At 53.0% G+C, this 25,568-nt stretch overlaps 1 protein-coding gene across 1 annotated transcript; it reads right to left on the bottom strand.

The window, feature by feature from the left end:
* Positions 1 to 1,540: 1,540 nt before the first annotated feature.
* ARAP3 (ArfGAP with RhoGAP domain, ankyrin repeat and PH domain 3) lies at positions 1,541 to 25,467 on the bottom strand. Its single transcript, XM_032404496.1, has 33 exons — positions 25,412 to 25,467; positions 23,284 to 23,824; positions 23,106 to 23,167; positions 22,886 to 22,997; positions 19,398 to 19,598; positions 19,187 to 19,256; positions 18,816 to 18,936; positions 18,529 to 18,713; positions 18,325 to 18,431; positions 17,872 to 18,071; positions 17,689 to 17,774; positions 17,369 to 17,551; positions 17,089 to 17,224; positions 16,353 to 16,469; positions 15,761 to 15,908; positions 15,550 to 15,652; positions 13,493 to 13,712; positions 12,724 to 12,787; positions 11,883 to 12,046; positions 9,787 to 9,999; positions 9,406 to 9,511; positions 7,826 to 7,973; positions 7,408 to 7,476; positions 6,645 to 6,719; positions 6,434 to 6,548; positions 4,420 to 4,548; positions 4,201 to 4,334; positions 3,888 to 3,970; positions 3,757 to 3,792; positions 3,563 to 3,626; positions 3,337 to 3,474; positions 3,084 to 3,122; positions 1,541 to 2,575 (listed from the first exon to the last, which is right to left on the bottom strand). Exons 2-33 carry the CDS (start codon positions 23,805 to 23,807, stop codon positions 2,099 to 2,101), a joined length of 4,629 nt encoding a protein of 1,542 aa, XP_032260387.1. The 5' UTR covers positions 23,808 to 23,824; positions 25,412 to 25,467; the 3' UTR covers positions 1,541 to 2,098.
* Between the last annotated feature and the right edge of the window lie 101 nt (positions 25,468 to 25,568).

Here is a 25,568-nt window from a genome sequence, read left to right as displayed (position 1 = left end):
TGGACGTAAGTGGGGAGATGGGTGTAGGGCCTTGCGTCCCAGGAAGCCCCTGTCACCATTAGGATCTGCCTTTCAGGCTCTGCGCCCCAGCCCTATCACTGCTTTCTGAGAATCCCCACACGCTTTCTTCATCCCCCTCGCCTATCCTTGGCCCACACTCCTGACTTGGAAAAAAGCAGTTATCTGTGGCTCCAAACTCCAGATTCACATTTCCAACGGCCCACTGACACCCATTTGTAGATCTAACAGGTACCTCAAACTTTTAAAACCGCTCCGTCTACCTGATCCTTCCCCAGACAATATACCAAATGGCACCTCTCTCCATCCAGTTAGGAAAGTCTGAAACCCAGAGTCATTGTGCCCTTTCTCCTACCCCACATTCTGTCCATCAGCAAGTCCTGTAGGTTTTATTTCTAAAAGATCTCATACTAATCACCTTCCTTCAATTTCCAAAACCACCAACCTAGTCCAAGCCCCAGTATCAGTCCCGTCTAATATCTGGTCTCTCACTCTTCCCCCCCATAACCCACTGCTCACAAAACAGCCAGAGTGATTGATGTTTTTTTAAGACTTTTTTTTTTTTTTTTCATTTGAGAGGGAGAGAGGGAGCAAGTGAGAGCACAAGAGCAGGCAGAGGGAGAAGCAGGCTCTTGGCTGAGCAGGGAGCCCGATGCGGGACTCGATCCCAGGACGCTGAGATCATGACCCAAGCTGAAGGCAGACGCTTAACGACTGAGCCACCCAGGCGCCCCCCCCCCTTTTTTTTTTTTTTAAGATTTTTGTTTGTTTGTTTTTTTAAAAAAAGTAAATAAGATCTCATCACTCTCTCCCTTCAAACTTCTCGATTGCTTCAGAATAAAATCCAAACACCCTAGCATGGCCTATAAGGCTGTGCATTATTGGCCCCTGCCAGTCTTTCCCCTTTCAGCCCATACTCTTCTCTGACTCCCCACTCACTGTGCTTCAGCCACTCCAGCCTCCTTTCTGTTTCCCCAACAGGCCAAGTCTCTTCCCACTGCAGAGCCTTCATGCCTGCGGCTTTCCCTCTTCTTCTGGAGTGCTCCTTCTCCCAGCACTCCACATGTCTGGCTTCTTTAACTCTTCACAGAGGCCTTCCTCATCCTCCCAGCCTAAAGGCCACCTCCACAAGCACATCATTTTGGTTTGATTTCTTCACGGCACTGAATTAATTTGTGTATTTTCTGTCTTCTGTTCCCCCTCTACAGTGGAAGCTCCATAAAAGCAGGACCCATCTATTTTTTTTTTAAGATTTTATTTGTTTATTTGACAGAGAGAGCACGAGAGAGCACAAGCCGGGGGAGCTGCAGAGGGAGAGGGAGAAGCAAGGAGCCCAATGTGGGGCTGCAGGGCTCAATCCCAGGACCTTGCGATCATGATTTGAGCCAAAGGCTTAACCGACTGAGCCACCCAGGCCCCCCGGGACCCATCTATTTTGTTCAAACTTCATCCTGAATACCTGAGACCTAATTAGGTGTTCAATACATATTTGTTAAATGAATGAATGAAACAATAATAGCTTTTTGGTTCCAAGATTTATTAACAGTGACACATCCTTTTTGGCCCGTCTTTGCCCCAGCTCCCAACCCCAATCAACCTCCACACTCTAGGTCTTCAGTGTAGTCCCCAAATGTAGGAGGTGGGGTAGGATAGACTTGGAGATCATTTAGCTTTCTGGCTTCCAAATCTTTTTTTTTTTCTTTAATGCAGTAAAACCATTCCTTTCAAACACAAAATCTCTCACAGAACTCCTACATATCAAATATATAAAGCAGGAGTTACTCTTGTTGAGGGAAATTATGTGGGGCTTACAGCTCTAAGACACAGTTTGGTGTTTCACTGGCTCCTTATTTCAGTGACTTCATGGTACATATAAGTGAGTAGAGGTTCAGTGAGGGGCCATAATCTGACCCTCTCTGGGCAGGAGAGTCCAGAGCCCTCAGTTCTGTGCTCTTTCCATAGCACCACACTGGATTCTAGAGTCTTTCCAGCCAGAGCAGAGGAGGCTCCCAGCAGTGTCTGCCATGGTGAGAACTTGGGTCCTCTGGTTACCTCCCCCTTCAGACTACTCATCTTAGGGTCATGTGAGTGGCTGGCTGGAGGGTGAACTGGACGTTTGGGTGGGAAAGCCAGGTGTCTGTGTCAGAAGGCCATTGGGGTTTGGGGACTGGGGGCTGGAGGGCTGGGAGGGGCTGCCCAGGCCTATGGTGGTTTCTCCCTTCCTCAGGATGAGGCTGCTAAGTTCCTGGAGCAGCTGCTCCTCCAGGGACCCATGTGCCTGGGGGCTGTTCTTTGAAGGGGGGCCAGGAGGGGGCTCAGGTGGCCTCTCCTCTGGGCCCGGGCCACCTGCCTTGGGAAAAAGGGGTTTGTCAAAGGACCTCTGGCTGGTGAGGGGGGTCTCCGGGTTGGCTGTCTTTTCTCTTATCGTGGAGAAGGAGGTAGAGATGTCCTTGGTCAGCTCGGGGAAGGCCCCCACTTCTTCATACACTGGCTCCTCATAGACAGGCTCCTCTGGTTCCTCTTGCTCCTCCACAGACCCCTGGGATGACTTCATTGGCTGGATGGGAATGGGTAGCATGATGCAGGCACAAAGTTAGAGTTACTGGATTACTAATTGCTAACATTTATTGAGCTCTTCCTCTGGGCCAGATGCTGTAAAATACTTTTCATGTATGATATCAAAACAACTCTGTGTGATGGGTTACACTGCAGGTGAGTGAAGCGAGGTGCAGAGGGGTTAAGTAAGTTGCCCAAGATCACACAGTGAGTAAATGGTAGAACTGGGGCTTCAGACCAGGTCTATCTGACTCCAAAATGCGTTCACTTAACCACTTTCCTTCTATTTCTCAGATCTTATGACCACTTTCCCTTTTCCTTATCATATCCTACCATGCCTCATTTTCCTCATTCCTTCTCACCCCTCACAATACTCTCTCTCTCTCATACACACACACACACACACACAGATGGCCTGCTGCAGAACAAATACAGAGGGCACATGGGTTCAGGCAGCACAGAGGAACACAGGGCTGGTGGCACAAAGCTGAGACAGGTACAGTACTCACAAAGAACATGGACAGGGTCCTCCGGTTGTGAAGCCGCCGCTGGGCAAGGTGGGATGGGGATGAGGGGAGGGAGAGACACAGAGACACAGTGAGGCCTGGCAACAGAAGGCAGGGGTGGGGAGTGGGGGCACAGAGAAGGCAGAGGGGGGCACCAGGCTGGCAGGCACACCACTCCCACCTGCAGGGTGACAAGGACATGGGCAGGATTCAGGAGGGCACAGCAGCAGGCCGGGGGCAGGGGGGAGAGCCTCACCAGGGTCTGATTGGCAGAGAGGAGGGTGGCCCCACTGTCATCTCCTCTGATGGGCAGCAAAGGCATGGTGCCAAACTTCTGACGGGCAAGGTCAGAGGAGGAATGACGTCGTAAGACCACTGGCTGCTGGTCATCATGCTGGAGGGAGAGTAAGGAGTTGGCACAGTGGACGTGGGACTACAGCTGGGACCTCTGACCTCATCCTCAGCTTTTCCCTTCCCCTCACCTGGGCTTTGAGGATGCTGGTGGTCCAGTCCCACATCTCATCCTCGTCAGTGCAGGACAGGTAGCTGGGGGTATCAGAGGGGAATTAGCTGGAGAGGAGGGGTTGTCGCTATAGGGATGGAGGATAGAAAAAGTAGGGAGGTAGAGGACGGGGTGCAGGGCTGGGCGAGAGAACCCAGGCCGAGAGGTACTCACAGGTGCATCTTCTCTAGTATCAATGTGAAGCCCCACCTAGGAGGCAAAGGAGAACAGAGATGGGTGATTGAAAGGCTGGAGGGGTGATGGCAGGAAGGCCCTAGAAATGTGGGCTGGGGGAGAAAACTCACGGTGTTGGAGGCTTTAACTTCTTTCGGATTCCCAGGTAGACCTTGGAACCTTCCAAAGGCCACTCTCGTTCTGGTTTAGAGCTCTGAGAACAAGAAGGCAGTCAGTGAGGTCAAGAGGTGAGAGAAGGATCACAGTCAGGTCAAGAGGTCATGGAAGCGCTAGGGTTATGTGATGACAGGGTCACAGAGGTCAAAGGACCAGGGCAGCCCTGAGATCGAGAAGCACATGGGCTGTGGGGTGAGAAGGTTGATGCATTCATAGCTGCTCCCCCGGGGCCGCCAGCATCTGCCGCCCCCCCCCCCAGCATCTCACCTTCTTTTCCTTGAGCAGCAGCAAGCAGTGCCCACGCAGCAGAAAGAACCTCTCCTGGAAGCGGTTTCCCAGTAAGCGGGGCGGCTCCTCCCGACACCGCAACAGACCCACCCTTGGGCTCTCACGCCGGATACCTGGGCACAAACAGGCAACACTGGGTGGCGGGTCCTGGGGGGTAGGCCTGGGCATGGGGGTGCTGGGCTGAAGAAGGAGGTTCACCTGTGAAGAGGCAGCCGGCCTGGGCCAGGGAGACTTTTCTCAAGAGCAAGGAGGCCGAGCAGGGCTCTGGAAGCTGGCACCATTGAAGGGCCTGCTCTAGGACCCTTTCCTTGGGGTGCAGTGGCCGCTCTAAGGAGTAAAGTAGGGGTGGCTATCAACCAGAATATCCATCCACACCCTGGAGCCTCCAGCTCCTTTCCCACCAGCCACATTCGTTTGTCCATTCCACAGCCCAGCCACAGGTATTTATCTAAAGACCAACTCTATGCCGGGCATTGCTGGCCCTGGGGATACGATGGTGAGCACGAAAACCCATGGCCTACCTTCACAAAGCCCACAGCAAAGTGAGGGAGTAGACAGTACACAGGTAAGTAAACCAAAGAATTGCAGGGAATTAAATGCTTTGAAAGAAACAGTAAGAAGCTGAGAGAGAGTAGGAGGGCAACGACTGGGGCAGAGTGATGACTGGGCAAGGTTTTTGAGAAGGGGGCATTTGAAGCTGAAATTGGGGCCTGGAAGAGGAAGAAGAACAAGCCATGCTAAGATCAGGGGAAGAAGATTTCAGGCATGACACAATGCAGGAACAAAGGCCCTGAGTCAAGAAAGATGTGTTTGAAAAACAGCTGACATGGCTCAAGCACAGAGAATGAGTTATGTGAGATGAGGTCCAAGAAATAGGCAAGGGCCAGACATTCAGGGTCTGTGAGCCATAATAAGGAATTTGAATTTTATTTGAAATTCAGTGGGAAGCCATTGGTAGGTAATGGCATGATCTGATTTATGTCTGAAATGCACGTTGACTGTTGTGTGGAAAATGGAATGTCAGGAGGCAAGAAGGGAACACTGGCCAGCTATTCCTTTTCTGGGGCTGCACATTTTAGTGGTTAATGTTGGGTGCAGAAAGATAGCGGTGACTTCGATCTGGGTGATGGGAATGGTGGAAATGGGGAGAAGCAACAGATTCTAATAGAATCAACAGGATCTGTTGGTTGGGTTAGGTGTGAAGTTGAAGGAAAGGAGCACTCTCAGGGTTTTGGTCTTGATAACTGGGTGAATGGAGGGGCCACCGACTGAGTTAGGGAAAACTGGAAAATGGCCTAGGCTTTTTGTTAGGCGAAAGGTCTGGAAATTGAATTCAGTCTTGCATGTTTTAAATTAGAGATGCTTGGGAGAAGAACCATGAGAGACAATGGACTCTGAAAAACAAACTGAGGGTTCTAGAGGGGAGGGGGGTGGGAGGATGGTGATGGGTATTGAGGAGGGCACGTTCTGCCTGGAGCGCTGGGTGTTGTGCACAAGCGGTGAATCACGGAACACTATATCTGAAACTAATGATGTAATGTATGGGGATTAACATAACAATAAAAAAATTAAAAATAAATAAATTAGAGATGCTTGGGGTGCCTGCGTGGCTCAGTCGGTTAAGCGTCCGACTCTCTATTTCGGCCCAGGTCATGATCTCAGGGTCGTGAGATTGAGCCCCTCATCAGGTTCCACACCCAGTGGAGCCTGCTTAGGATTCTTTCTCTCCCTCTGCCCCTCCCCCAATAAAAAATAATAATAAAAATAAATTAGAGATGCTTGTGAGACATACAAGTGGAGATGTGCAGTAGACAGTTGGATATGTGAGTCTGGAGCTTGGAGGAGAGGTCAGGGCCAGAGACCCAGCTTATTAATAGCATTTAAAGCCATTGGAGTGGATGAGTCATCCAAGGAGAAATGTAGATAGAGAAAGGAAAAGGGTCCGGGGTTGAACTCTGGGTCCTTCCAATATTTGGAATGTAGGCAAAGGAGGAAGAAAAGCCTTCTTTGGGGAGGAAGGGAAACCAAGGATTTGTGGGGTCCACAAAAGTCAAGAAAGAAGAGAGTACTGAGAAAGAGGGAGTGGTCAACAGTGTAGACTGTCCCTTCACATGCACGAGGACAGTGTCACTGTATTTGGTAACACAGAAAACATTGGTGACTTTGACCCCCCCCATCACATGTGAATGCACACACGCATGGTCATGCTCACCAAGTTCCCCGTGCTCACGAATCTCAAATGTCACCCACAAGTCCATCCCAGCCTCTGTCCCCCTCATCTCCAATACCTGGTTAGTCAGCTCCTCAGCAGTCAGTGTCGGAGACACCTGGGGTCAGGGCAAGAGCAGAGGACCCATGCTGGTCAGTCCACTAACCCTGCCCCCCCATCCTCTCATCTCCCCTCCAGTCCCCTCAGGACTGACCTTTAGGGTGACACAGTTGTCTGGGAGCTGCTGTTCTATATAAACCTCCATGATGAGGTCTCCAGCCTGGGACAGCTGAGGGGAAGGGGTAAAGAAGTCAGGAGGACACAAGAGGATGCAAAAAATCAAGGTCAGAGGACTCCTTATGTTGCCTGCTAAACACTCCCCCCCTCCATAAAATTCTCCTCCTACCCCCATCCCCAATGTGGCTCAGGCCCTTAAAAGTGAGAATCCCAGGAGAGGTGGAACTGCATCTTCAGGCTGCATGAGTGCTTCCCAAGGCAGTGCAGCATATGCTTGGAAGGACAGGTTTAAGGTCAGATTCTCTGGGTTCCAACTCTGCTACACGCTACAGTAGGACTTTGAATAAGTGACCCTCAAGGCCTCTGATTCTTTATTTGAAAAAATGGAATTGTCTACCTCATGGAGTTGTGTGACACTAAAGTAAGATCATAGGTGCTTGGAAGATAAGTCCTTAGCTGTTTGCTATCGTATTTATTGCTATTATTCTCACTGCTTTGTCTACCTTAGCTAACTCTTCCTTTAACCCAAGTATTCTACCATCATTTTGTAATGAAGAATCCTCGTGGTGGAATAAATAGAGCAAATCCTAAACCAAACCCCTCTTCCCAAAGCACTCCCCTCCTTGGGTTTCCCCTGTGTCTCAGAAAGCTGAGGGCCATTGTCCAGCAGCAAAAGGGCACCTTCCTATCTTGATGTCCCCTCCTGGCCCACTCACGAGTCTAAGGTCAGAACAGGTTACCTGTACATCCTTCCAGGTGGTGATAAGACTGACCTCCAAGTCAATCTGAGCTACCTGGTCAGAGTCAATCTGTGGAAGAGCCCAAAAGGAGCATGTGTATTGTGGGGCAGGTGGGGGGGGGGGGGGGGGCGGGGAGGGGAGGGCAAGGGAGGGTGTGGGGGGAGGGGTGCTAGGAAAAGAGAGAAACAGGAAGAGTTTGCAAGACCAGAAGACCTGTATGAGAGCATGAGAGGCGAGAAGAGCTAAGAACCAAGGGGGCATGGGCATTTGGAGTGAGGTTATGGGATAGAGGGGCCCAGGGCTATGGGAGGTGACTCTCGGTGCAGAGGGCCTTAGAGGTCTGGGCTGGGGGCTTTCGGGGGGAGCAGGATCCAGAATCCAGGAAGAGGGACTACAGTCAGGGTTGGGGAGAGCTTACATCAAAGACAGAGACGTAGCCATCGATGAGCTCCTGCAGCACCCGCACCTCATGTTCCCCCCGCCCATCCGTCTGGAACACACTGGGTGCGAACAGCAGGGCCAGGTTCCGCGTGCACATCTGGTTTAGAGCGGCACACTTTTGTACCCTGCAGAGGGGTGTGACACGGGTCATGCGGGATGCAGCTTGTGCTCACCTACTGGTTGATGCGTCCATTCATTCAGGAAATACTTATTGAGTCAGTATGCCAGGCCCTGGGCTAAGCACTTGGGATACAGTTGTAAGACACAATACTGGCCTGAAGGAGCTCCCAGTCTAGGGGAGAGACAGATGAGGAATGGGTGATTATAAATATAGCACGGGGCAGCAAGCTTTTTATGGAAAGGGACGACAGTAAATATTTTAGGCTTGTAGGTCGTAGATTCTTTGTTGCAATTCACCAGTTCTACTGTTGTAGTATGACAGAAGCCATAGACACTGTATTTGTGAATGGGCGTGCCTTTACACTTCATGTACAAACCTGTATTTATTTATTTATTTTAAAGATTTGTTTATTTGAGAGAGAGAGAAAAAGCGCAAGTGCACAGGGGGGAGGGGCAGAAGGAGAGAGAGAGAATCTCAAGCCAACTCCCTTCTGAGCAGGGAGCCCGATGTAGGGCTCGATCTCATGACCCTGGGATCATGACCTGAGCCAAAATCAAGAGTCGGATGCTTAACCGACTGAGCCACCCGGACACCCCTGTACAAAACTTTACGTAGGGACGCCTGGGTGGCTCAGTCGGTTAAGCGCCTGCCTTCGGCTCAGGTCATGATCCCAGGGCCCTGGGATCGAGTCCCGCATTGGGCTCCCTGCCCAGCAGGGAGCCTGCTTCTCCCTCTGCCTGCCACTTACCCTGCTTATGCGTGCTCTCTCTCTCGGACAAATAAATAAATAAAATCTTTAAAAAAACCAAACACAACAAAACTTTACTTAGGAAAACAGACAATTGGACAGATTTGGCCCATGGGCCATAGTTGGCCCATCCTTGTGATATAGAGTAATCAGTACAACACAGCCAGGGTTCACCTTGGAATCATTTAAAGACCTGTCTCCCCAGTAGGCTGATCAAGGTAGATCTGCATCTTATTCTTCTTTGTGTCTCCTACATCTAACCCTTTTCCTGGCATAGAATAATAAAACAAAATAACAATGATTGCTCACCATATCTGAATGTTTACTACCTACATGCCAAGAGATGTGGTAAGAATTTTATAAGGATTATCTCATTTAACTCTCATCACCTAGGAGGTGGATACTATTCATTACACCATCTTCCTTTTACAAATGAGGAAACTGAGGCTCAGAGAGTGCAAATAACTTACCCAAAGTCACACACTAGAATGGTAGAGCCAGAGTGAAGCCTAGGTCTGCCTGACCCCAAAGTCCACACTCAGAACATTTGTGCTATGACACTTTCACTTAACAACTGTTTGCAGGATGAATGAATAAATGTGAGGTGGCGGGGATGGGATGTGCGGGGAGTCGGACAGAGGTGATAAAGGGTCAGTGAGGAGCCTGCAGGGGTTCTGGCCCTACTGACCGATAGAGGTGCCCGATGAGGGTAGCCAGCGTGCGGCGGTTGAGTTGTGGCAGGCAGCCAATCACTTCTTTGTATTTCTCCAGGCGCTGATTCTTCTGGGGTAGCTCTGGGATGCAATGGGGCGGGGTGGAGAGGATCAGGGAAGGGAGCAAGGAGGGATTTTTAGAGAAACAAACCCAGGATGGATGTCTCTCTGCCCCCTTCCCACCTTGACCTAAGCTGAGTCCCTGAGTGATCCTGGGGTGTGGGGGTGGGGGGAGGGGAGGACTGGGGAGGAGAGCTGCCGAATCCCACAAAACAGCCTCAGGGATTGGGGGGAAGGTGGAGTTCCAGGTTGCCCCTTGGTTGCCTGTGAGGAGTTCTTAGGGATCTTGGGAGTACCAGCAGCCTCCCTCCAGCGAGGCAACAACCGTGCAGAGGTCACAGGGTCATCGAGCTCTCGAAAGAAGCGTTTGAGTGTATCGGTGACATCTTCCACAAAGTGCTCTCCTGGCCGGAGCTTCACTGACCGGGCATCCCGCCGGAATTCAGCCAGGAGCCGAAGGCTACGGGCACGGGCACCCCCTTTCCGGTATATGCCCTCCAGCTGGAGCCCTGAGAACAGCCAGCATCTCTGCTCACCACTGAGCATCTCTGCTCACCACTGCCCAGAGACCCAACGACCCACCCAGTAAACAGTATCTGTTACCCCCCCACACACATGCTATATCACTTTTGGGGTAAGGGGGCCAGAGAGGAGGAAGTCTGTTTCCATGGTCTTGATTCTCAAGACCCTGCTCAAGTCCTGCTCAGAAAGTCCTTCCCTAACCATGACATTACACATAGCCTCCCTCACTCTCTATCTCCTCACTGTTTTGATTTTGAAATAGCACTCTCAAATTACATTACAGTTGATCCTCCCTATTCACAAATTCCACACTGTGGATTCATCTACTTGCTAAAATTATTTGTAACCCCCAAATCAATACTTGGGGCACTTTTCCAGTCATTTGTGATCATGCGCAGAGTGGAGAAGAATTTGAGTTGCCTGTTGGATGCAGTCCCAGCAAAGCTCTCATATGGTAAACAAGTGTAGTTTTCATGGTATATATAGAACCATGTTTTTTGCATTCTTGTGCTTTTTTTGGGTAGTTTCACTGTTTAAAATGGCCCCCAAGTGAAGTGCTGAAGGGCTGTCTAGCGTTGCTAACTAAGCGCAGGAAGGCTGTGTGTGCCTTATGGAGAGAACATGTGTGTCAGATAAGCTTTGCCCCTGCATGAGTTACACTGCTGTTGGCTGTGAGTTCAAAGTTAACAGATCACAAATATATGTTAAATAAAGTGTCTTGAAACAGAAACACACTTCAAACAAGGTTACATGTTGATCACTTGATGAGAAGGTGACCAGAAGCTCCCAGGAACCTAACCCTGTATTTCCACCAGGGCAAGGATTTAGGATTCATTAATTCAGTGTTTGCAGTAAGTTCATAGAACAAAACTGCCGTGAATAACAAGAACTGACTGATTTTTCTTATTTATTACCCATCTCTCCCGCTAGTCCCTGAGCTTCATAGAACCTTCCCACTTCACTGCTATATGTCCAGTGTCTGGTGCACGGGAGCCGCTCAGTAAGCATCTGCTGAATGACGAGTGGCGGTGTGAACACCCATACTCTTTCTCCAGGGCTCTTCCCTGGACCTCTGACTTCATTCCTCCTTTGGACATGACGGAGACTGAGATGAGGATGGGATCTAGGGAGTGGGGGTAGCCATGGCATGAGACTACTACCAAGGTGTGGAGAATGTCACTAGCCACTGACTAACCACTGTCCATGCTGTAAGCACAGCTATTTGTAGTTCATGGATGTGCCTTTTTTGCCCTTTAGTGCCTTCCTTGGTTTTCCATGAATTTTCCTTCTCAAGAGTCCAGCCTTCTGAAAAGGGGGCTCGCCAAGGAGCTAGATTCTACTTGGTCCTTCCTTGGGCTGGAGAAAAAAATCAGAGGCCGAAAAGTCACAAAGAATTCTGGGAACCACTTGCACAGCTGATCTTTTATGCCTGGAAAAACTCCTGCACAGAATAATACTGCTCAGACCTTCAAGGTTTTTGCTGCACAGCTTGGCTGTTGCCTTGTAGCTGCCCTCTCTTTGTTCTCTGTGGCTCTCCAGTCCTATTTCAGTGCTGCTCTCCCTCCACACCCACGCCCCCACCAACAGCTACCTTGGAACACTTACTACCTGCCAGGGGCTGTGCTAAAAGCTTTACATATGTCATCTTACTATCACAACTATCCTAGAAAATGAGGTCTGTTAGTAGTCCCATTCCACAGAAGGGAGAGCTGAGGCTCAGATAGGTAAAGCAGCTTGCCTAGGGAGATACAGCGGGTTGCTGTTAGGCTGTGGTCTCTGGAGGCAAAGCTCTTGTAGGCAGATCACACCCTCTGGCTGTGCCCATGTCCCCCATCCCCTGCTGGCTCAGTATTGGCCAGTACCCACTCACCATGCTGGGTGACAAAACTGATGCAGGCATCCACGATGATGGGGATGTCACCCCGGCTCATCTGCTGCTCCTGCAGCCTTGTGCCGCCACCGCCGGCTGCCCCCTCAATGGCTGCGTTCCATGCTGAGAAATCCAGCCGGCCCTCCCCCTGCAGATACAGGGTCCTGGGACCCGAGAGGCCTCAGTCAGAGCCAGCTCCAGAGGGTCCTTTAAAGTTAAGAGGCCCAGGATCACAAGGACCAGACTTCTCAGAGCCACCAGCAGGGGGCAGCAACATCCAGCCCAGATGGGGCCCCTGAAGGTGAATTTTTCTTTTCTTTTTTCTTTCCTTTCCCTTTTTTCTTTTTTTAAGATTTTATTTATTTATTTGACAGCGAGAGAGGGAACACAAGCAGGGGCAGTGGGAGAGGGAGAAGCAGGCCTCCCACGGAACAGGAAGCCTCATGTGGGGTTCGATCCCAGGACCCCGGGATCATGACCTGAGCCGAAGGCAGACGCTTAACAACTGAGCCACCCAGGCGCCCCCCCCTTTTTTTTTAAGATTTTATCTATTTCTTTGAGAGAGAGAGGGAAAGAGAGCATGCACATGCGGGGGGAGGGGTAGAGGGAGAGGGACAAGCCGACTCCCTGTTGAGCACAGAGACTGACGCAGGGCTCAATCCCAGGACCCCAAGACCAAGACCCAAGCTGAAGTCAGACGCCCAACCGACTGGACCACCCAGGCGCCCAGTAGGCAGGCGAATTAGAGGAATTGGGCAGTGGTCCAGCAGACCAGGGTGGAAGGTGGGGGCTGAGCTCTCGAAAGAGGGACCCCAGGGTCAAGGATTGGGGTAACAGTTACCTTCCTGTCTCCACCAGGACCAAATGCTCCTTCTTGTCTGGGGTGTCAGCTGCTGAAACCACACCTGGGAGAAGAATCATCAGATATTATCATCATTATTGTCTTCCTCATAGTGACAAATAAGTCACTAAGTATTTAATGTATGTAGGTGCCAGACTAGGAGCCTTACAAACAATGTTGCATTAAATCCTATAAGTTACATACTATTATCCCCATTTTACAGGTGACACATTAATACTCAGAGAGGTTAAGTTTCTTGTCTCTTTACTTGTTATAAAATGGCAAAGCTGAGCTTGAACTCAAGTCTCTTGTCTCCAAAGCCCTCCAATATTATCCCACACTGTTCCTCTTTGAGGAAGAAGTGAGAGTACCCAGTCCCCTTTCCCAGTCTCTAACCAGCAAGTGACTCCAAATAATACTAACAGTAACATTAATAACATATAACATTTATTAAACACTAGTAAGATACCTTCTGCCAGGCTCTGTGATAAGTGTTTTACATGCATTACCTTATTTGAAACTTACAACTCTTTTATCATGCCCATTGTAAAGATGAGGAAAATAAGGCACAGAAAGGCTAAGTAACTTGTCCAAGGTCACATAGCTAGGAAGTGATAGAGATGGGGGTCTGTATCTGGGCAGTCTGACTCCAGAGCTTGTGCCTGAATCCACTATGTTCTGCTGCTTCCCATAGGGACCCCAAATAGATGAAGGTTCACTGCCCCCTACCCCATGGCCACCTCTCATCCCGGTCCCCACCCCTGCTCACTGATTTCCTGTAGCCGCCGCAGATGCACCATGTCCTCGGGGGCTGGCGGGCCAGGGCCCGGTGCTGGACACAGGAAGAGGTGGTCACCACGAAGAAGTCCGAACCCTGACAGCCAGAGGCCAGGGGCCAGGGCTGAATGGGTGGGAGAGCGCAGCCACAGGCGGCCCAGCCGCAGCAGCCCGGGGCCCAACAGCTGGTGGCAGCTCAGCGGGGAGAACCACTGGGAGGCAAAAGGAGAACATGGGCAACAAGGAGGGTGGGGAAAGAGACAAGACGGGGGGGAGTGAAATAAGAGTGAGAAGGATAAGGAAAGACATGAAGAGAAAGCAGAAGAAAGAGAGGAATGAAAAGGAATCGGGAGAGAGCAGAAGAAAGACCCAAGGAAACAGGAGATGGATGGAGAAAGACAGGAAAGAAATTCAGTTCAATTTAATTTGCTCTGGCCAACACAGAGAAGACCTCTGTGTGGCAGCCTTCTGCCCCTTGCGGGATGTCGGAGCCAGAAGGAATAGGGAGTCAAAATGCTGTAACTGAAGAGTCATGATGCCCTGGGAAATCCCAGCATCCTAAGCGGCCAGGGGAGGCTTTGTGGAGAAACAAGTGTTTGAGGTGGTCCCAAAGGAGTGCTTCCCCAACTACCTGTGGGGAAGGAACAAGGGGTTCTTCTTTCCTTTTTTTATTCAAAATTCCAATCTGTTACTGACCAGTAAAAAACAAAAACAAAAACAAAAACAAAAAAAAAACAACACAAAACTACTAGCAAAGTGAAATTAAAAAAGAAACATAAAATATAAGGCCCCACTTTAAGAAATTATTCTACACCTAAAATCACTCTGTTACATTGCTAAGAAAGATTCTGAATGCTCACTCTCAAGTTCTGTTCTTATCCTGCCAGAGGCCATGACAAAGAGTGAGCCAGTGCGGTGCCCCAGGCTGCAGACTGCACTTCGGGGAGCACGGCCTTTAAGGATGAGCTACATTATTGGAAAGTGCAGCTGACAATCAGAGGAGAGAGCATGGTGGCTTCAAGGGCCATGGCAGAGCCCTGAAAGGACATGAAGACAATTTCTTGGCGGGAGTTCTACTCCTCTAGCTAGGAGAGTGGGGTCAGAAGCCAGAGAGCAGGGGAGCATTTCCCGCAGAGGAGTGCCACGTGCTGCAGAGCCGACCGGGTGAGGCCAGGAGGAGGCCCTTGGACTTTGGTAATGGGAAGTCACTAGGCACCCTGCAGCATGGCAGCTCAGAGGGCTAAGGAGGAAGTGCAATCCTGCCAGGGCGCACAACGTTCCGACGGGCTGTCAGGAGGGCGCCAGTGGGATGAGCTGGCGGTAGAGCAGGGCTGAGGGAAAAGCTGGGTAAGGATGGAAGCGACTGGCATCCTCATCACCATTACTATTTCAACACCCACAGATGGAGTGTGCTGTGTGCCAAGCAGTGCGGGCCTCACGTGTCACTTAATGCTCACCCCCCGAAGGGCGTGTCTTGTACACCCTATGGAAAAGCTCCCGAGGCTGAGAGTTGGAGGACTCAGATCCCAGCATGTCTGATTCTAGGGCGTGAACGTTTAACTCCAGAGAGAGGGTGCAGGACGGAGACTGGCTTGCCTGGGAATGGAGATGCTGGGGCACATAAAGGCAGCCTTCCTTCTGGACTGGGAGAACTTGGGGGGCTGGGGTGGGGAAATGGGCGTTAGAGGCAGCCTTTTCTTGGGCAGAGGCCCAGCACAGTGAGGTTTGGGCCATGAGCTTTGGAGACAGAGGTCTGTTTCTGATCCTGTGCTCTGCTGCCTCCTAGCTCTGTGACCTTGACCAAGTGACTTCATAACCTCTGTGACTCTGTTTCCCTATATGTGAAATATTGATAATCCTTTCCTCCGAGGGTTGCTGTGAAAGTTAAATGAGAGATTGAGTGGGTAGTGCCTGGTCCTAGCACAGCTGTTAACCTGAGCTGTCAGTGGACAGTGGTGGGAGTGGCCGTAGGAATAAGAGAGGGCAGGATGGGGGCAGCGGGGGACAGGGAAACCACGAGCTGCTGGGGAGGGGTCTCGGCTGGCTCACCTTGCCCACAGCACTGGTCCAGGCCTCCAGACTGTCAGCGCCATCTGTGCCGAAATGCTGGATCCTCCCCCCGGTGAGGATGAGCTCAAAGGAAAAGGGGAACCTAGAGAGAAAGTGAGGTCAAGGAGGAGAACGCGAACCAAGAGGGGGCTGGCAGGCTTTGGATCACGAAGGGCAAAGGAGGAGTGCAGGGAGCACAAGGTACGGTTACCTGTCGAGGTCACCCGGGTCAGTGGGTGGGGGACTCACACCCAAACATACAACATCCTGGGGCTGGATGAGGCTCAGGGGTTCAGGGCTGCTTTCTGATGCAAACATTTCCAGAGCCGCTCTCAGCACGCACCACAGCCTGGGAGGAGCTAAGGGGGAGGCTGATGGTCAGCAGGCAGAAGACCTCGGTCCCTACTATCATAATTCCCATTTACCAGATAATTATTCCATCTATGCCACACCCTCTGCCTATGTATGATCTCATGTAATCTTCACAACAACCCTATGAGGTGGGTAGCACTTTCAGTTCTCTTTTGCAGATGGGGAAACCAAGGCCCAGAGTTTGAGTAGCTTGCCCAAGTCACATCAGTAGGAAGTAGCAGAGCTGGGATTTGGCCCAGGCAGTCTGACTTCACAGCACAGGTTCGCAGCTATCTCCCAATGCTGCCACTGGGCATGGTCCCTCTCTTACTCCCGGCACCCAGCCCCCATGCCAGGGTGTGGCCCTGCTTGCTCTTTCCAGCCCTCTGTGCTACACTCTTGCTCATCCCAGTTTCTGCCCCATGTCCTCCCACGCTCCGCGCCCCTCTCACCATCCCGGCCCCTGCGAGGAGGTGGGGGTCCAGCTTTGCTGCTGATGGGACCACAGTACAGGAAGCTGCTGTAAGTGGCGGGTACCACCACCTCATTGTACACACCAGGGGAAGGGTCTGCAAGGGGAAGAAGTGGTCAGTCAGTTCAGGGCAGCGCAGTGGGATGGCCTGAGCCCCCTGGGGGAAAGGATCAGGTTGAGGAAGACAGTGGGACCCGACTTCACTGGCAGCATGGCCAAATCAAGCCCAGTGGAGTAGGACCCCTCACCAGCCACATTAGAAAAGAGGGTGGCAGGAAGTGAGACTCCAGCCCTTGCCCACTGCCTGTCGCCACCAGTGAGCCGACCTAGGGGTGGGGGCCTCCGAGCATGGGCCGTCCTGTAGGTGTCTCAGCCCCTCTGGCCTGACCACTGGAGGAAAGCCTCTTTAGATGACCATTTCTATGATCAGACTTCCCCCAGGGAGATGAGACCTCACTTAGGGGTTGACCTTATCAGGGGTAGACCAGCACTAACACCTCAAGCACCCAGATCCACCCCAAGCAGTGGCCACCATTGGTCATTTCATGACATCAGGAAATAGACCCCATGGGATCTAGAAGTTTGGGGAGCTGCCCAGACTGGGCTATTGTGATGGCCTGAGTAAGAGGATACTTGGGGCTTCCTGGAATAATCAAGGCACAGGTCAGGGCTGAGAATGCTTGGAGAGTGAGAAAGGGGGCCCTTGTGGGAATTACCTGGGAGCAGGAGACCAGGAAAGCTGCCATCGAGGGCTGAGGGGGACCAGGGCTCCTCGCCCTCTGAGGCCTCAACACAGAGGAGCTGGGTCATGTTCTTCAGCAGGTTGGGTCCTGCCACAGCTGCACACAGTGCCTACAGAGGGGGAAGGGCCTCTATCAGCCCCAAGACCCAACCTGAGAGCATGGGGACAGTCTTGCAGTTATCAAAAACAGCCCCCAGCACCCCAAGTCTAGGCATTTCGGCTTAGAGACTGCCCTCCTCCCCATCAGCTCCTACCTGGAGAAGCTGGTTATGATCGGGATACTGAGGGTGGGGTTTCCGGTAGAGACCCAGCCGGTACTTCCGGGAGATGAACTCTCCCCGGGGGCCAGGGCTTGTAGCTGGATGCAGCCCCTCGCCTAGGGGTAGTGCCCCTGCCCAGAAGCGGTTGGCACGATCATTTCCCAGGACAATGAACAACTGTAGGATGACAAGGGGCAGAGGCAAGTGACAGGAACTCAAGAGTCTCAGACATTCCTGCCCCCAAGCTGGGCCCAAGGCCTTTTTTGGGTGCTCTCCCTCCCTCTTCCCACTTTCTCCCTCTTCAGACTCCTCACCTGCACTATCTCATTACTCCAGACACTTGTGTCCAGCTTCAGGCTCTGTACCTTGGAGATCCCAGAACCCAGGGCCCGGTGCTGACCTGTTGGGGTGTGGAGGGTACGTGGCACGGATACTCAGAGCCCCCTGCCCTAGCCCCCCTCCCTTTCCCTGTTTCAGCTAGAGGCCCCGGCCCTCACCTGCACACTGCTTGCAGATGACCACCCCCAGGTTGACAGCGGCCCAGTCTGGGCGGGAGGCCCCACAGTCCGCACAGTGCCGGTTTGCCCGATTGGACCAGATTTTCTCAGCCACCTCGTAGTCAGACAGGGTCTCGGTTACTGCTTCCTGCAGAGCGGCCGCCCAGCTCTGCCGAGCCCCCCCAGACTCGGCTGTGAAGCTGAGGGGTGGACAGCCAGTCCGTGGGCATGGAGACCCCCTCCAACCTGTCCCATCCCACTGGCCGTTCCTGCAGGAGCCACCACAGGCCACCGCTGGGCCAGCCCAGACCCTCCTGAGACCTTGACCCTGCTCACTGGACTCCCGTCAGTGCAGGGAGCCTCCTACTGAAGAGGCCTCCAGTCCTCTGCCCACCCTGTGCCTCCTTGCAAAGTCTCTCCCCCAGCCCTGCCTCCTGACAGTCTGGGCCCCACCTGAAGCAGCGATGGGGTGTGAGCAGATCAAAGCTGCGACTCTTGGTCTCCCGGACGCTGCAGCCTTGCAGTTCAATGAAGCAGATCCCGATACCCAAAGAAAAGGCCTGGTGGGGATGGGGGGCGGGGGGGGTTGGAGCAGGCACAGTGAGGCGCCAGAATGGACTAGGCCAGGCTCCTTGGCCCCGGCCCGGCCCTTCTCACCTGCTCACTCTTGTACAGCGCCAGCTCCCCAGGACTCAAAGCAGCAAAAACCTTGGCCTTGTGTCCGCGGAGCTCCAGCATGCCTGTGCGGAGGGGTCGGGGTGGCTGAGGGGGCCGGGGGTGGCCCAGCAGGCGCTGCTCCCTCAGGCAGGATTGCAGTGTGGAGCACCATGTGTCCCGCTGGGCTGGTGGGGGCCGGACAGGCAGGTGAGCCAGCGGGCCGTGTGCCCACACGGCCTTCCTGCCCCCACCCGGACACAGCAGACACAGCGGGCCCTGATTCTCACCCTCGCTCTCTGTGCGAAACACGAACACCCTCTGGCCAGTGATGACCTGGAACTTGTTGTCCTTGCTGCTGCGGGCCATCTCAATGGCAGTCAGAGGGATCACGCCCTTGGGGAAGGGATCCTGGAGAGACAGTCCAGTGACACATAGGGACAGAAGCTCAACCACGTGTGCTGACCCGGGAGCCAGCACCAGCTTTTAATGAGGTCAGCATTCATGTCACAAGCAGTGGGGTACAGCTGCTAGCGAGCTACTTTAGATGCTGACATCAGTCATGTGGTGACCCCCCCACCACGGCCTTCCCATCTTCCAGTCCTCAGCTCTCCCCCCCTCTCTGTCCCCAGGCCCGACACAGCGTCTCTCAGACCCCCACCTTATCGCTGCCAAAGTACATCAGACTCCTCCCATTGAACTGCACAAAGCGCCTCTGGAAAACGTAGTTTCTGGGGACAGGAGGGGCCAAGATGAGTGAGCAGTGGAGGCTGTATCCTGGGGGGCTCCTAGGGTCTGGGAGCACTTGGGACCTGACCCCCCCCACCTCCCCCCAGCCTCCCTCCCCTCCCTCCCCTCCCTAGCAGCCCCACCCCTGAGGGGAGAGCTTGTCTAGCCAGCCACTGAGAAGCGGCGTGGGGCGGTCTGCTGTGGAGGAGAAGCTGGCATAGGGTGAAATGAGGTCATCGTTGGTCTCCATGTCCAGGGTGGGCGGTGAGAGGGTGGCATCCCCGGGCAGCTCAAGGCTGGCATAGCCAGCGTCCTCCCGTGCCTCCAGATCCTGCCTGCTGAGCCTCATGTGGGGCAAGACAGAGGAACACACATTAGACCCAGGTCCCTGGACATCCCCACCTGCGGTGTTTCATAGAATGCCTGGCAGGTACTGGATCGCTTTTCAACAGGGGAAGAGGGCGGTTGGGAACCCAAAAGATTGGCACAGAGTCTCTTCCCTGAGCACACTTAGATTTTTGATTAGAGCAATTTCAGTCCCCGCCCTCTGCCATTAGTGTTACTTGGTAGAAAAGTCGGGGAGGGGCTGCGTAGCTGGCTCTCTGCCACAGATGCCAATAGCTAATCAAGAAGTCTTCTCGATCTTTTCTCCAAAAAGGGCTTGACCTTCCCTCCCCGGACCAAGTTCCGGTCGGTTCTCACCAGGGTGCTATGAACTGCCTAACTGGTCACCTGCTTCCCCTCAGGCCCTCCCTCCAACACCCATTTTTCCACCACCACCAGAGTGCTCTTTTAAAAATGCAAGTGAGATCATTTCACTCCCCCCCCCCCCCGCATGAAATCCTGCAATAACTTCCATTTGCAATTAGGATAAATCCAAATTCCTTACCATGGGCTGCAAGACCTTGTACAGTGAGACCCACGGCCAATCCCCTGACCTCTTCTTGCATCACCCTCGCCTTTGCTTCCTACCATTCAGCCACATTCTCTTCTCTCTTTCAGAGTCTTTGCACATGCTGCTCCCTCTGCCTGGAACATGCTTCCCCAGTCTGCTTTTTCCCATCCTTTAGGTCTTTGCTTAGGCCATCTTCCCAGGAGGTCCTCTATTATTCTCTGTCACTTTCCAGTAGTCCTTACCTCAGTAGCACAAAATCACTTGCAAAACCTTAAAATACGGGTATATGGGCCCCATACTAGACCGCTGAGTTCGGTCTTCTGGGAGTGGGGCCCAGGCATCTCTAGTTCTGAAAGTTCCCCAGGCTGTAGTGCAGCTAAGGTTGAGAACCATCACTCTACCCTCTTTGTTTTCTACTTCACTGAGAAACTGAAGCAATCAGACAAGAACCCCACAGACTCACAGTGCCTCATCTACCAAGTTTCACACATACTTTGCATTCCTTCTGCTACCATCATAAACATCTCTGTCTGAAGCCAGTCCCTCCTCTGTGCACTGTCCTCTCACCTACGCGAGGACATTGCTCCAGACTTTCTCCCCTTTCTCTCCTCTACAGCAGCTAATTTTCCCTCTCTCCCAGATCACTGCAATCCACCTATAAACACACATAACACTCCATCCTGCAAAAAACATTTCCTGACTCCATTTCCACTATCATCAACCACTCAACTCTCTGCTCTTCTTTGCAGAAAAACTCCTCAAAAATGTTGTCTATACATTCCAACTCCTTCTGTTGTCTCCTGAGACCCTTCCGATGCAGCTTTCACCTCTATCCCTTGTCAAGGTCCTCGGTGACCTCCATGTTGTCAATTCCAGAGGCCAATTCTCAGTCCTCATCTTCCTTGACCTGAGCAGCACTTGACACCGCTGACCTCCCCCTCCTCCTTTCTTCACTTGGCCCCTCTAACACCACATTCTCCCGGTCTTCCTTCTCCTTCACTAGCCATTCCTTCTCAGTCTGTTTTGCGGGTTCTTCCTCTTCTCCCAAACCTCTCGATACTGGAGTGTGCCAGGACTCTGATCCTGGTCCTCTGCTCTCTCGACACGCACTCACAGCTACATACACCCACCTAGAGGCTGACAACCCGCAAATTTAGATATCCAATTCAGACCTCTCCTCCGAACTCCAGACTTATATATCCAATGGCCTATTTGTCATCTCTTCTCAGGCTTATAACATATACCTCAAATTCAGCACGCCCAAAATGGAAGTCCTGATCTCCCCACCCCCCCCACCCCCCGAGCTTGGTACACAGTCTTCCCCATGTCAGAGGAGAGCAACTCCAGGAACTTTCAGTTGCTCAGATGGCGCTATCCAACAGAACTCAATGTGAGAACCACACGTGTGATTTTCAATTTTCTAGCAGCCATGTTAAAAAAATAAAAAGAAACAGGTGAAACTAATTGTAATAATATATTTTATTTAATCCAACATACCCAAAATATTAACATTTTATTATGTCATCTGTATAAAAAGTAAGATAATTTATGTCTACTTCTGTTACACGCATCCAGTATTGCTTTTTTCGCACTAAGCCTCTGAAATTTGGTAGTTTTACAGTTACAGCACATCTTACTCAGACTAGCCACGTTTCACGTGTTCAGTAATCACATGTGGTTAGTGGCTACCGCCCTGGACAGCGCAGGCTCAGCCTGAAATCCCTGACGTCATTCTTGACTGCTCTTTTTTCTCACACCCCAATTTCCTAGGATAGTTTGCCTTTAAAATATAACCCAAATCCAACCATTTCTCACCATCTCCACTACCGTGATCCTCATCTGAGATGTCTCACCTAGATTACTGCAACCACCTCCTCACTGGTCTCTTTGCTTCTGCTTTTGCCCCCTATACACCGTTCCCAACATAGCGACCAGAGGGGTTCTTAAAATGTAAGTGAAAACCCTCCCAAAGGCTTCCCATTTCACTTAGAGTCAAAGCGAAAGTCCCTACAAGGTCCTACCTGATCTGGTCCCTTTTACCACTGTGATGTCATTTTTTCCCACTCTTCCTGCACTGGTCACTCTGCCCCAGCCCTGCTGGCCTTGTCACCGCTCTTGGGTCCCCCTGAAAGCCTCTATTCTGGCCACCACCACCACCCCCTTCCTGGGACACTTTTTTCCCAGATATTGTCATGACTAACTCTTTCACCCCCTTCATTTTGCTCAAGTGTCATCTTAACACTCTGGCAACCCGTAATGAAAAATTGCAGGGCGCTTCCCCCTCGCTCCATCCCAGCCTTCTTACCCCACTCTGTTTTTTCCCATGGCACTTACCACCTTTTAACATATGATGTAACTTACTGATTGTATCTATTGTTATTTGGCTATCTCCCCACAGGGGCAGGGATTTCTGATCTATCCTAAGTATCTACAATATCTGGCATGCAGTAAGTGCTCAATAAAGATTTCTTAAATTAAAGCATGAAAAGCCCTTCTCCCTATTTTAAATCATATACCCATTTGTTTGTCTGCTTGTTTCATTGCCTGTCTGGCCCACTGAGTCACAAGCTGCCTGAGGAGGGGACTGGGTCTGTCATAATCCTCCTGTATCTTAAGTACCCGGCTGGCACACAGGGGACACTCAATACCCTAATGAATAACTGGATACATGGCCACCACCAACCAAGCTCCTCAGGCTTCCCTCTTCCTGCCATCACCACCCTACTGACTACTCACCTTTGTTCAGCCCTGTCCTGACAGACACCTCTGCCTTCTCTTCTGTCGGGTGGCCCTGGGACGCCCACAGGCTGGACGCCATAGTACAGGCAACCAGGGTCCATGATGTGTACTGGCAGGGGGAGGAATGGGGGAGACAGGGAAGAAGAGGTCAGGTGGGAGTGTCTGGGATCCTGAAGGGCCCTGTCCCTCTCCCCCAAACCCATGATAACCCACCTACCTGTGCCTGTTGTGGGCCTGAGGGCAGGGGTGGGGGCAGCTGCCTGGGAGCTGTCTGGGGCCCTGAGGGAAAAGGTCTAGTGATCATTAAGGGAGAGAGGAGAAAGGACTAGCCCTCATGTCCTGCTCCTCCCTGCCCCCATCCAGCACTGGCTCCCAAGGGAGCCAACCCCACTCACATGTCCTGAGCTGTCTGTGCCCCGCCTCTTAAGTCCAGGCCAAAGTAGATGGCATTGGGCATCATCTCCATAGTATTCAAGGCTGAAGTCTGCTCAGAGGAGGATGCGGGGAGAGGAGGGGACTTTGGGCTGGACTCTGGGCTCCTGGGCACGTCTGGTCTCCAGAGGGCTGGGCTCACTCCAGGCCTTTGGGTGGTGGTAGGGCCGCTGAGCCCACCAAATACTGTCCTGGGCTTAGGCACAGGCTTGGGAGGCTGGGCTTGGGGAGCTAGGCTGGGGGATGGCTCCATGGCACCGTCCGACTGGGGATCCAGGGAGCCCTGTGCAGCCCCGGCCTGCAGTAGGCGCAGAATGCGTTTCCGGTGCCCTGTGGCGCTGATGCCCAACTGCCTCAGCTCCTCGTGGCCCAGGCCCCGGGCTGCACCCGCCGTAGCCAGGCCATGCCGCCGGAACGTGTCTGCATACTGCTCCAGGTGCACCGTGGCCAGCCACACAGCGATGTCCAGGTCCTGAGGGGCAGCCATGGGGGCTCAGGCCATTGCTGGGGGGAGCGGCAGGGTGAAGGGAGGGCTCAGGCTGAGATTCCCCCTCCCTGTCCCAAAGTCTGAGGCCTGGACCGGGGATAGGTACCAGACTCCAGCCTTCCTCCAAAGAAAAATGACCAGTGGCCGGCAGTCTGGAGGAAGAGCCATCCCAGAACATCAGAAAGTGCTTTCTTATTATAGGAGAATCCCTTCATTTGCAGGTGAGGACACTGAGGCCCGGAGAAGGGAAGAGGCTTGCCCCAGGTTCACAAGAAGTTGGTAGACGTGTTGGCCCCCAAGCTCCTGCCCACCCTAGGTCTGGATCAAAGCTCTGCCTTCGCTTTACTGCATACTCAACCAAGTAAGCATAGGACAAGATGAGAGAAGCCTGCAGGGGCAGAATGGAGTGGGATGGTGGGGAGGAGGGGCCCCATGATGTGGCATAAGGTGGAGACAGGGGCAGCTGTCGCATGGGAGGAGGGAGGAGGGAGGAGGGAGGAGGTGCAGACCCCACTCCCCCTGGTTTGCAGAGCTGAAGTCCAGGCCATCCTAATCCTGTCCTTCCCAGTTCCTCCTCCCCTTCCACCTATTGTCTCTGCTCAGACTTCCTTCCTGTCCCTCCGGCCCTGGCCGCCCCCACATCCTGTCTGCCTTGGTCAGCCTGCCCAGAGAGCCCTAACTCGTCTCAGCAAGTAGGGTCCTGGCCCTGGGAAGAGACCACTTGGTGGAGTGCGGATAGGATGGAGAATTGGGCCACTCCACCAACCTGCAGCATGTTCACACACGTGTATGCACACACGAGCATCCTCCCTGTGGCTACTCAGAAGTGTGAAATGACAGCCCCCTACCTCTGCTTTGTCCCAGTCTTCCTCTTCTGAGCCTTCCCGTTCCCTGCCCATGCCATTGGGCTCATGTCTCTGAGGCTCTACCCTATTCTGCCAAACTGCCTCTGCCCCTGGTCTATTTTCTGGACCCATCTCAGATTCTGCCTCTCTGGAGTTTTCTCTCTGCCTGTCCCCATCTCTACTGCACTCCATCTGTCCCCACCTCTACCTAAATCCATCTTTGTTCCTCTCCTTCTTTTGCTCTCTATCATTAAGCCTCTCCTTGCCTCAGTCTCCAATTTCAACTAGATCCTCAGTTGTATGTAACTCCAGATTTCTGTCTCTCCGCCTCTGCCTGGTAGGCTCCCTCCCTGTTGCTCCCTGTTGCTCTCTGTGGGGTTCTGACCAGGACAGCCTCTCGCCCCAGCATCAGTTCTGGCCTCTCTGCCTCTCCGCAGTTGGGCCCCATCCCCAAGCTTGTTAGGGTCTGACTCAGAGCCCAGTTTCCCAGTGACTCAGACCCATCCGAGGGCACGGGACTGGGAACCGGGAGGTGCGCCGGGGCCCGGAGTGCCGGGGGCGGGCCGGGCAGCGCGGGGCAGTGCGGGCTGCGACAGGGGAGGGGGCAAGGAGGGAGGGGGCAGAGGCCGGGCCACCGGAGGGAGGGGCGGGTCGCGGCGGGGAGGGGGCAGGGGAGGGCCGCCGGCGCGGAGGGAGCCCTCGAGGAGGGGACGGGGAGGAGTCTGGGAAGCAGGGGCCCGTGGGCGCGGGGGTCCTCACCTCACTACGCGGCCGCCGTCCGCTCCCGGTGCCTGTCGCTCCGTCCGAGGCTCGGGCCGCACCGCGCCGGCCCCGCCTCCCCTCAGCCCTCCCCCGACGGGCCGGGCCCCGCCCCGCCGGCCGGTTCCCTCCGCGGGCCCCCCGGCCACTCCTTGTG

The sequence above is a fragment of the Phoca vitulina genome, unplaced genomic scaffold (assembly GCF_004348235.1).
Source record: "Phoca vitulina isolate PV1807 unplaced genomic scaffold, GSC_HSeal_1.0 scaffold6, whole genome shotgun sequence".
NCBI classification, from domain to species: domain Eukaryota; kingdom Metazoa; phylum Chordata; class Mammalia; order Carnivora; family Phocidae; genus Phoca; species Phoca vitulina.
This window is presented reverse-complemented; position numbering and strand designations above follow the sequence as displayed.